This window comes from Cyprinodon variegatus, unplaced genomic scaffold (genome assembly GCF_000732505.1).
Source record: "Cyprinodon variegatus isolate N-32 unplaced genomic scaffold, C_variegatus-1.0 Scaffold689, whole genome shotgun sequence".
Taxonomy (NCBI): Eukaryota; Metazoa; Chordata; class Actinopteri; order Cyprinodontiformes; family Cyprinodontidae; genus Cyprinodon; species Cyprinodon variegatus.
The window spans coordinates 329,898-342,055 of NW_015151142.1; the positions used below are offsets into that span (position 1 = coordinate 329,898).

Sequence of the window (12,158 nt, forward strand, 5' to 3'; positions counted from 1 at the left end):
TTTCATGGTCTGCTACCGTACACTCAGGAGGAGCTGCCTGTAGTGCATTTGCACTGCTCTATATTCAATCATTTGTTCTGTAAGTTTTCCAATCTGTGGCTAACCATTTGGTCATAGATTTGGCCAGCACTGCAACACAGAGAGAGACATTTATAATTAATGGGCTTTGTTCAATGTAACTGCTTAGGTTGTTGTTCATGTTGCTACGGTATTAATCCTGTGGTTAGGTGTAGTGTGGAACACTGGGTTTTTACCAAAAACCATAAATCTTTGTCTCCTGTCTGGGATAAGCTTGGCACAATATGATAATAAGAGGGTTGTAGAGGCTCAAGGAGAATAAATGCTCTACCAGTCATATTGTAGAAAAATGGACTTCCACCTTTTTGGGGGTTTTCCTCTCATAGTTTGGAAATTGCTGTTTTGTTACAGTCACTTCCCTACAGTGATTGTTTTTTCACTTTGGCATTTTATGAACAAACATAGGATGTCCCAGAACCTCCTGCAGCTGAAGCTTATGGTCCGATACAAACACTCTTGTTTATTTTCTTGTATTTTAAATCCTCTATCTTTGTCCAATAAGTATCAACAATGAGGAATCTATTGTGTTTTTTTGTACATTTGAAGAAGGTAAGAGTCTTAATCATCCATTACAGCTCAAACTCGCTTAGGATACCTACCATCTTTGCACATTTAAAGTATGAAGTTTTCCCATTTTATTTTGGTTTAATGAATTACCTCCAGTAGAAAAGTTTTCGACTGCACAGCTTTAACCTCTGAATGGAAATTGTATTTACTTCATGTCTCCTCAACAGATAAGCTGACCTGAGATGTGGATCTTTAAGCTCCTCCAGAACAACCTGTTAGTATATGTGGTCGTCATGTCTTTCAGATGCCATAGGCTTTAGTGCTTTAAATCTGTGCTACTTTGTGTATATCTATGACACACAAAAAATAATAAAACACATTGTTTTTCTTTAGATGAAATGTACTTAAAAAGTAAAAGAAAAGAAAAACCATAATAAGCATGAATACTTTTCTGAGGTTTGTTATTTAACCAATAAAACTGTACATCTGAAGCTTAAGCCAAGCGTCCAATATGTTCTCAATAATAGCATAAACTACAGTAATCATCCAGTAATATATTATAATCAGATATATTGTTTAGCATTGCCTTCTGCTAAGCTTCAGTCGCTCTGATGGACATTGGGTCTTTTTGTTGCTGCAAACAAACATGTTTGAAGACCTATAATAAGAACAGCTGTAGAAGAAACACTCCATCAGCTTTGTTTCATAAACTTCTCTTGATTAAATCAATGCAGATTTAGGTTATATAACAATAAACGCTGAATAAGAAATTACTGTAGAAGCTTTGTCACAGGAAGGTGCGGGTATCTGGGTTTGCTCCATAAGGGCAACAGTGGAGTTGGATGTAGCAGTTTGCCCTGAAATCGAAGGATTGACGGTTCAAGCGACTTTCAGTGTCGTTGTGTCCTTGGGCAAAACACTTCACCTGCATTGTCTAATGATGGTGGTCAGAAGGCCCGGTGGCGCCAGTGTACGGCAGCCCTACTTCTGTCAGTGAGCCCCAGGGCAGCTGTGGCTACAATGTAGCTTGCCACCATCAGTGTGTGAGTGTGTGCATGAATGGGTGAATGAATGTAGTGTAAAGCACTTTGGTCAAGTCTCCTGACTTGAATAAAGGCGCTATATACTGTAAGTACATGCCATTTACCATTTACCATAAGATGAGATAACCTAAGGAGGCAATCAGTTAAACTGGGCTTTATTTAAAACAATCAAAAGTACATATTAAAAATACTAAAGGTTTCTTTTGGGGAAAAAATGTTTTTTTTAAGAACATGTCCTTCCACTTTACTGGTACAGTAGTAGCCATTCAAAATTGCCCCAGTTTCCTTGATGGGTCCTTGGCTGGTCCCCTACAATTGCTTTTTAAACATCAATCTTTGTACTAAAATATTCTTTCTGTCATGATTTGTGGACGTTAAGCTCTAAAGAGAAGCGCCTTCCCCTCGTCAGATCCTGTAATTCAGTGAAAGGGTGGAGTCAGAGTAAAAAAACATGCCAAGGAGAGGGAGGGCGTCAATCTAGTGGCTGGAAGTTGGCTGCATTCTGCTGGCGTTTGATTGGGAAGGGCCATTTTGAATGACTGCTACTGTACTTTGTATAATCCCTCTCCTACAATCTCAATGATTTTTATGCTATGTTGTATACTCTGCTCTCTGGGAAGTAGCTGACAAGGTAAACTTCATCACAAATATAGAAAAATAAAACATCCTGACACAAGAAAGCATAATATAAAATGTGCTAAATGGGGCTCCCAGCAGAGGCAGAGAGGCACGTGTCAGAAGTCATTTTTAAAGTTTGGACACTTCTAAGGAACTTTGCTGAGGGAAACAAACAGAACTGATGAAGCTGTTTTTCCTTCCTTAGATCGCAGCTGTCAGCCTCTGTTATGTCACACATGGGCAGAGGACCAGGAAGAATCAAGCTTATGCCTTCACAGCATATTTCTGTGCCCTTGTTCTCTCTCTTTAAAATGTCCTTAAATGTAAAGTTGATACATTTAAAATCCTTACAGGCTTTTCAAGCTTCTGTTGCTTTGTTTGCGCTCATTCTAATTACATATAAGGTTTAAATCATGTGATAATGTTTAATTTAGCTATTTTTAGTCAAATAATCTAACCTGAACCTCAGAATAAGTGCAGTAATCTTAAACTCAGTTTGATTTTATCAGATGATTACAGCTCATTGCAGAATGCAAAAAAAGGATATATGATTAACACATGGAAAACAACAAACAGTATGTGATGAAACCACATGGTGTGGGATCAAACAGAATGTATTTCTTGATTCCTCTTTCTTTAGATCACAGTGGGGTTTGCTATGACTGTTGCGAGCGCCGAACGCCAGCATGCCAAGTGTGCGATGACAAAAGTCGAAGCTACCTGCTAAGTTAATGCATTTCTTGTCTTTTTCTGTGCCGTCGTCTGTCAGTCAGTCTTACTACAGTGAGATGTTCATCCACCCACCGTCACTTCCCACTGTCACTTTCCACAGGACGAGCAGCCGCGCAGGAGAAGAGGATAGAGATGACTGGCATTAATGGCTCACACACCCCAATTACAACAAGGACTGCATAATAGATCCTCACATCACCGTGTGTCACACCTTTGCATGCGTTCCACGCATCTGATCTTCCACATGCATTAATAACCAGCAATGCAGATCTGAGAGACATTCAGTAACACCAATCGTAGAGTCGTAGATCTTGGAATTAACAAATGCACTTTTGTGTCAGAGTTAAGAGAGAATGTTGAGTTTGAGAAGTTTACAGGAGGACAACTAAACTTATGCAACCTATTGCATTTTGAAGCCACTACATTAGCAAATAGCAGGGCTATAAAATGAGGGTTACCTGGACACTTTTGGTGAACAGTGAGAAAATGACTTCAGCTTCTCAGCAGCTAAAAAGCATAAAACGTGCAGTGGAAGTTTGTCTAACAGACCAACAATATCACTGAAATGCAACATAGTTCTGCATGTTAATTCAAAAGGTAAACAATAACCTAGAATATGGTGGTTTACACTAATTAAAACCAAGCAGTTTTTTTGCACCTGCAACAATTGAAACATTAATGCTTGTTGGATGGTTGAAATTTAAAATATATTGTGCAGCTGTTGTATAAATGAATATTTTTTGAAGCTCTTAGAAATAAAAACGTTAGTGAACATACATTTCTGTAAAGACCAAAAACAGCAGAAAGGTTAGTGAGAAAGTTGTGGGGATATTTATTTTATAAAAAGTTTTATAAATACTTTGTATATACATTAATTTTCACATTTGCGGTATTTGAATCACATGAAAAATACAACTAATTACATGTGAATACGTTCACGTGATAACTAGTGAAAACAATAGCGGTCAATTGCAGTTCTTTGAAATATAAGAATTACAATATGACTGAGAAACCAACTCCCTGAAGCGTAAAAACATTTTAGCGTAAAACGTGTGTTATTGAAATTGCATTGTTCGCAGGGGCCAACAGCAAATTTGATGGCATATGCAAACACGGCTAATGTCTAGATGTAATCCTCTGGGATTTTTTAGATTAAACAATCGTTTTAACCAACTCGTCTTATTTAGTTGATTTAATAAACTTTATAAAGTGCCTTCATGTGAATTTCCAGCATATAAATTGACTGAATTGAGTAGAACTAAATACTGCAAGGCACAACTGCAAATATCTTCATCCATAGCTATATACCTGAATTTGTCTGCAGAGGAAAATTAAAATTAACCAAAGAAGTAACCAAAGAAGACTGGTAATTCTGGAGGAGGTACAGAGATAATAATGGAGGAAGAGCAAGAAGAAAGCTCTTTTTGCAAGCAAGCCATAAGAAATCTGTTGAGCAGTTTGCCACAAGCCATGCAGGGATGAGGCAAAGGTGAGGAATAATGTCGTCTGGTCAGATGAGACCAAATCAGACTTAAGGGCTGGCATGTGAAACATAATTTAGGTGTTATATACAGTTTAACATTTTTTTTTTTTTTTTTTATTGAACCTAATAAACAGTGCAGGCCTGAACTAACAGCAACAGCTGTAAAGCATTTTTTTATATCTGCAATCAATCTTTTAGATGTTATTCCACCAAAATAATGCTGTATCCACCTCTTTGATTTGCATTGGGAATTAGTTGGAACAGTTCCTAAACAATCGGGGAGATGCCAACAGAAACTGGCCGTCTGCATCATTATTTCTCTGAGTTTTGTGAGAAAGACTGGAAACAGAGAGCCAGCAGAGAATGAATGAACTTGATCTTCTCCTTCTATGAGGGTCACGAAGTCGAGGACCAGCAAAGACACCCCACAGCTGGGGGGCTGTTTCCCGAAGAGAATACATCAAGTCCGCCTCTCAGCCTCACTGTGACTGAAATCACTTCTCCTCCTCAATATGGAGATAAATACAGGTAATTTGAGTATTGGTATTTTACATTATCCTTGATGTGAAGTCCTCCTAATCTATTTTTGTGCTTTGAGTGTTATCTATAAGGTTATGACAAACTTAATTTTGATAAGAGTAACCTTACTGTATATAATCTCTATTAATGAGTTTCCTGATGTCTGTTAGCTGTTAGTTTCTTTGTCTACAACACAGCTTATTACAATATTCATTTGGTTTACTCCATTACAGTACATTAGGTGTTGATAGTGTATTTATACACGTTAATGTTACTATTAATGGTGACTGATGGTCATTAAACTACCTATAGGCTACCAGCATGTTAGCTACCTGTTAACCCAGAAATGCTCTTTAATACTACACAGCCCTGCTTGTTGCATCACCCTGGCAATAATAAAGCTTCCCTCTACCATTTCAAGCCTTTATATTTTACCCTCATATTTTAACCTACCTCATCTTAAGTGATAATGGACTTTTGATAAGAGAAAAACTTGTTTAAAATTTAAATATAAAATATACAAAATATTGTTGTATTTACGTCTTTGTTTTCAATTTAAAGACATTTCAGTTGTTCTAATACATTTATAAAGCTAATTTAACCTTATTCCAAATGATTTAAGATAACCGTTGGTTATCATATCTCAGTCCATATTGAGGTATGATAACATCATTGCATCATTTTGTTTACAGAGTAGCTTATGATCTTTGTTAGCTCAGTTGAGAATGTTTAATTGAAATACTGTCATGATCTGGCCTGTTTGCTCTCCCTTAATTAGTCATTCTTTTCACCTGTCGTTTTTCCCTCCCTGCCTCAATTATAATTTATTCCCCTCACCTGTTTCCTGTTGGTTATATTCAGTTCAGCCTGAGCATTCAATGGCAGATCATTGCTTGTCTTGCTGTTAGTCTGTCTGTTCAGTTTTAGTTCATGGTTCATGTCCTGGATCCTAGCAGCCATTGGAAAGAGGGTTTTTGTGTTTGTCTCGTCTCCTGATCGTCCACTGTTCCTCCCCCGCAGAGTCCTCTGGGTTTTTGGCTCATTATGGGGGGAGGTTCAGTTTTTATCCAGTGAGCCTGGCTCCAGGGAGGAGACCAGTTTAAAGTCCTGCTTCAAGTTCCGGTTCTACGTCCTGTCTCGGCTACCCTCTTCCACTGAGCCTGCCTGTCTGCACCTGATCCTGTCTGCTCCTATGCGTGACCACCTGGTCATGCTTCTGGTCCCAGTCAGACTCTGAACCCTCCTGGAAGCCTGTGGATGCCTGGAAGTCTGGATCCTGCCACCTGTTTCTGTTCCCGCCTGATCTGGATCCTGCCTGTTCCTGTTTGTTCCTGTCTGTTCTGGATCCCTCACCAGGATCGGCTTCCAGCATGACCTCTGGGACTGCAGCACTGGGACATTCTTGGTCTGGACTGTTAAACCAGGTAAGTGACCAACGCAGATAATCTTCTGTCAGATGATCATGGTCACTTACCTGTGATTCTCCCACTATAGAATGTCTGAGATTGGGCAGTGCCCCGCCCCCCCGCCTGCAGTGTCCGTGAGCCACAGCTCCGCTTTTGTTTTGTTTATTTAATAAACGTTTTGAACTTTCCTACTGACTGTCTCTCCTTTAATACTGGGTCCATCTGTCCACGGTTCCTGACAAATACATTTAACCTGGAGTTGAATTAGTTATTTGAATAAATTCTCATGTTTGCAATGAGAGTTGTGAATTGTTTATTCGGGTTCACTCACACGACAAAATAGGACACACCAAAAGTTAGTTGATTAAGAATTCAACAACATCAATGCATTTGAAAGCAAAATATGTATTGTAAGAATAATGACAGACCTTAAGGCTTTAAAAATGACATAAACATCAAGAAACACTCTTAAAAACATGGATCCAAATAAAAAAATAAAAAATAAAAAAAAAACACCACAACTTTGTGAAAATCAATATTTGGGGGTAATGGTAGTTTGAGATGTAGAGGTTAGCCATTTGTTGTTGGCTCAAGCCCCAGCTCCCCTCCATGGTGGTTGCCAGTGGTATGTCAGCCCGTTTAAATTGGGTAAAAAAAAAAACTGAATTTAAGCATTCTGAGAAATTAAATTTTTTATTTTTTTTGCAAATTTTTTGTTCTAAAAAAAAATCATTAAAATCCAAATAATTCTCAAGAATTTCACCCTGATTCTGAAAATTCTTACTGTGTGTTTTTGCAGAGGTCAATCAGTGTGTGCACCCTAACTAGAACGACAAAGTGTATGTGTACAAATTGTGTAAAGGGTCTGCATTAGCCCCTCTATTGACAGGTCCAGGGGGCAGTGAGTCATGTGAGGCTGATGGCCATCAGGTTACGCATACTGCCTCTGCTGTAACTCTGGTCAAAATCTCTTACTCAACAGGTCAAGTAAAGGGCTGATTTCTCTGAATGATGGAAAAGTACTGAACGTATGTCGGGCAGTGGGCCAAATCAAATATTTTTTTTTGAGTAAACTAAAATCATCAAGTTGAATATAGTTCAATCCCCATGTAGATGTTAGATTTCATTATATATAATATATATGTCTATATATAACATATAAACAAATATGTTTTTGTTTTTTTTCTGGAACCAGAGCAGAATTCAGAAGGATTCCTTAACATAACAGACAACCTGTCTATTATCCTGGACAAGGTGACTAATAATACCAACAATGTCTTCTATTGAAGCTTCAATTGGGCTTCAATATAAAAAAGGGGCCTAAAGTGACTTTGGTTGAGGACCTGCCAGCTTAAACATACTGGATCTTTCTGACTCAGTTTCCCACTTTATTATTCAATTTTTCATGATATTTAGCTGATCCAAATGACGAAAAACAGACTTCAAACAAAAAGGCCTTCATGTCACTTTTTTTGTTGAGTCTAAGTACCTAAACATGATTGCAGTAAGTAGATGCCAAAAATGGTTGCATATTTTTTTTGTGTACTGAAGGTTAGGGTTTCCAACTTCTTTTAAAAGCCACATATATGTATATGGTTGAACATACATCTGCTCAGAAAAAAATACACATCTATGTTAAAAAGGCATGTTTTATTGATTTAAAGCATACATATTTAAAAAAAGTAACTATTGATTTATTTTTAGATTTAAAGTTGTAAGTCCATTAAGAGAAACAATGTTGGAAAAAAATCAATGGCGGGATAAAAGAGATTTAAAATGTATTAAAAAAATTATGTATTATTGTGGAAAGCATTAAAAGTTGTGGCACTACCAAAATATAATCTTTGGCACACAAAAAAAAAATTATTAAAGGGTTCATAACTGTTCCCTCTGTGGTAACAATCTTTTCTGCAAAATACGGGTTTGAGGCTGATGTTATAAAACAGACAACATCCTGGCGCCTGGCTTGGCCCCTGAGCATCGCATCAAGTGGAGCAGCTGCATTCTAACTTTAAATTTAGGAGAGCTAACTTATTTTTCAGCTCATTTTGACCCAGATAAATAATACTGCTTTAATCTGACACATTTACAGGGGTTGTATTGATTTTTATTGCACGTTTTTTAATAGGAGGCAAAAATAAATATAAAAAAATGACTGTCAAAATTTCTTCAGAAAAGAGAAATTTGCAACTATTTTTATTTCATTTTGAGGTTTGGCAAATGGCATAAAATATAAATTTCTTTTGTTCAGGTGCCAATAAATGAGGAGCATGGTGTAGCTAACAGATGGTTAATAAAAAAGAGCAAGCACACAAGCTAGACTGTGAGAGGGAGAAATCATTGGAAAGCAATACCACATGGACAATCAGTGTACACAGATTTTCTATCCACGTCTGTTTATCGGACAGCATCAGCACTCTGGTTGACGGAGTGGTGGATAAAGAGGAAGTCAATAAATCTTTGTCCATGTTCAGATCCCTTGCAAACAACAAGATCAGACCTTGGTCTCTGTGGAAATTTGTGTGTTCTGCGTTGTTCCCCAGGAAAAATCAAGTTTCCTCTCAGTGCAAATGAGTTTGCTATACTTTATTTTTAAAGCACACATTTGATGAAAACCAATAAGGCTGAAAGTAAAACCATCAAATTTAAGATTTTTTTAAAACCGAGTCTTTATTTCATTTCAAACTGAGCCTAGTTAAAACAGCAATAGTGCACTAGAAGTTACTTTAATGTGTCAGTGGGTGCTGCGAATGCTGTGTCTGCAGATGTTTTGGTCCTTAATTCATCACTTAAAACAGTCAATGGGAGAATATCAATCATGATGGAGAAAGACATTAACCAACCAAGACAGATGACAGATAACACCGAATGTTTAATGGTGACAAACGGATTAATGGAAGCACATTTCTGTTACTTGTAGATAGGTCTGTTGTCTTATTCACCCCCTCTACTTCTCATTTATTCAGTCCGCTTAATATCACAGTAGTAATTGCTGTTAAGGATGATGGATGAATGTCCTGAAGCCGTGAGGCTCACTCAAACTATGGCAGGTCTACCCGTCGCACCGGTCTCTACGCAGCTGTGGGGTTGCTGATCTTCCCTGCGAAGATGATACTCCTCGTCGAGTGCTCGATAATGAAGACCAGGAAGGGTCGGTTGAGATTCATCTCCATGGGCAGACTCATTGGCATGATCTCTATGGTGGTGACAGCGGCCGCTTCCGTGCCTGTTTCATCCACTCTCAGCTCAGCCTGATGCGAGACCTGCAGGGGGAAAGGAAACCTTTAAAGCTGTGTTCTGATTTATACTGTTTTTCTGTTCTGTATGTTTTTTTTTATTAACTGTTTATCCAATATGGCGGATGAGCTACCTTTGAGACTTTAAGCTTGATCTCATCAGATATGCCAGAGAAATCAGCGTTATCACCGTAAGCCTCTGTCACTCCCATTTCCTTCAGAACATCGTCCAATGGAGTGGAAACAGAGATGGAGAATTTGGGCATTAGAAGGTTCAGGTTGCTGTGGGGAAAACAACAACAACAATCAGTCATACAAAACAAGGTATTCCATCATACATCGCCTATTGAAGATAATCAACACCATGTTTCATATTTCCAAGAAAAACTGAAGACATTGATTGGATTCTTACTTCTTGTAGAGACTGTCATGCCAGTGTCTCAAGTGGTTCTTGCTAATGAAGCCCTCAACTTCCTCCATCTTGTTTTCATCAGGCAAAACAATCATCATGGAGGTATTGCCTTTGTAGGGAAGAGAGACGATGGTGCTGTGGTTGCCGTCATCATAGTAGTAATCAAAGCGCCCCATCTTCTTCATCATGTCCACTTCAACCTTGGTGTTTTCATCCACATGGAACTCTGCCTTTGCTGTATGGTTTTTGTTGAAGGGCTTCTCCCATTGTCCTGTGTGATGCAACAGATGTACATGGGAGTAGTTACAACATTTTAGAGTATTTTTACTCTCATGGATTTGGATTTGCATGATTGTTTGTTTTGTGTGTCTCTGGATTGCCCTATAACAGACTGGTTTCCAATGGTTACCCTGCCTTCTGGCCCATAACCAATGAAGTTAGTCCCTTACCCCACCATGACCTGTAGTCTCGTTTCACAATCATCATTCACAAATGGAAACTGATCTGCAGACTTACCTCTAAAGTAGACGTAGTTGATCAGCATCATGGCTGTTGCAGGGTCCAAGTCCTTTACCATATCCTTAATCATATCGTTTGTTTTTGAAGCAATGTGACTGTTGATCTGAGCCGCAGCCTCAGAGGGATTGGAGAAGTCAACGTTGAATACTTCCCCACCATAGTTAGTCTTAATGTCATTCAGGAATGTCTGCAAAGGGTTGAAACCAGTGCGCACTGCAACAGACTCCCCAAGATCCAGCTTCTGCTCCTGCTGGCTCTGGCCAAGCATTTGGAAAAGATGATTGTAGGCTTCGTTGACCCGTGCCTGGTCCAAGCTGCTGTAGCCCAGGGTGGTGAACAGCTGTTCATGGGTCTTGCCCCGGGCTCCTACGGACAGCATGGATAGAGCAGAGGAGAGGCCCAGAGGGGACATGAAGATGTTCTTTCCAGGACCGGCTCTGCGACTCACATGTTTGTAGAGGGCAAAGGCAAAGTCGGCATTAAGAGGGGAAAGAACATGGCAGCTCATGTTGTCTTCATGGCTGTGGTGGTGGTGGAGGTGGTGATCAGCATGGACCACAACCAGCAGCAGGACTGCCAGAGCACAACAAGCAACAAAGCTACGCATCTTAGAACCTGGGAGAGATAAAGCAAGTCAGTTACATTACACACATAGAAAGAAGAAGCTGTTGTTTCTGAGTAGAAACATTAATCCAATTAACAAGGAAGTAATTTATCAATATCATTGTCAACAGTAAGACAATACAAGAATCAACCAAAGCAGACCAAAAGGTGCCTTTATGATTACTCTAGTTGCTATGGTAATAATAAAACTCCTCACCATAAAGTAATTTGCTTACCTTTACTGGCTTCTGTGCTGCAGAAGGCTCATGAGATAATTCCAGCTTTTATAGAGGGGCTCAGAAAAACAGCTGACAGTTTGGTTAAATATTTACTAGAAATCAGTCTGCCCAGTCTCTGTCCTTTGCTATCTGACTGATGCAACACAGCAGATAAGGAGCAGGTCTCAATGTTTCAATGCTGATACATACATAGTCTACAGTGATATACAATATGTGTATATAAAACGAATTAAACTTTATATTTAAAGTCTTGTTGCTTTCTTTGGAAGCAAATCATTGAGTATTATAACTCTTAGTGGAAAGTTGGGAACTTGCCACATAACCATGTCACAAAGTGACAGAAGCTGCCTTTTATTTAGACTGTTGTGGCTCATTAGGGCATCTATTTGTGTTTTGATGCAGTTCCTTGCGAAAGTATTTGCCCCCTTGAACTTTGACCTTTTGCCACAATCTCAGGCTTCAAATGTAAAGATATAAAATTGTAATTCTTTGTGAAAAATCAACAATAAGTGGGACAAAATCATGAAGCAGGAACTGTTAGGTTTATTGAACTAAGTTTATTGGATATTTTAAACTTGTCCAACAAATAAAAAACCGGCAGCCATTTTTTCTTTGATTTAATTATTTATTTATTTTTTTTTTTGACTGAAACTACTTTTTTGAAATAGAAAGATTAAAGCTACAGTGTGTAATAATTACAGGGATATACAGTCAGAAATGTAATATATTATACATAACTATGTTATTTATCATCATCTACGAG

General features: G+C 38.5%; 1 protein-coding gene across 1 annotated transcript; it reads right to left on the bottom strand.

Annotated features, from left to right (window-relative positions):
* Positions 1-9,457: 9,457 nt before the first annotated feature.
* On the bottom strand, positions 9,458-11,407 carry LOC107097361 (alpha-1-antitrypsin homolog). The gene is made up of 5 exons (XM_015394487.1): positions 11,393-11,407; positions 10,551-11,168; positions 10,035-10,305; positions 9,757-9,904; positions 9,458-9,649 (listed from the first exon to the last, which is right to left on the bottom strand). Exons 2-5 carry the CDS (start codon positions 11,158-11,160, stop codon positions 9,458-9,460), a joined length of 1,221 nt encoding a protein of 406 aa, XP_015249973.1. The 5' UTR covers positions 11,161-11,168; positions 11,393-11,407.
* Between the last annotated feature and the right edge of the window lie 751 nt (positions 11,408-12,158).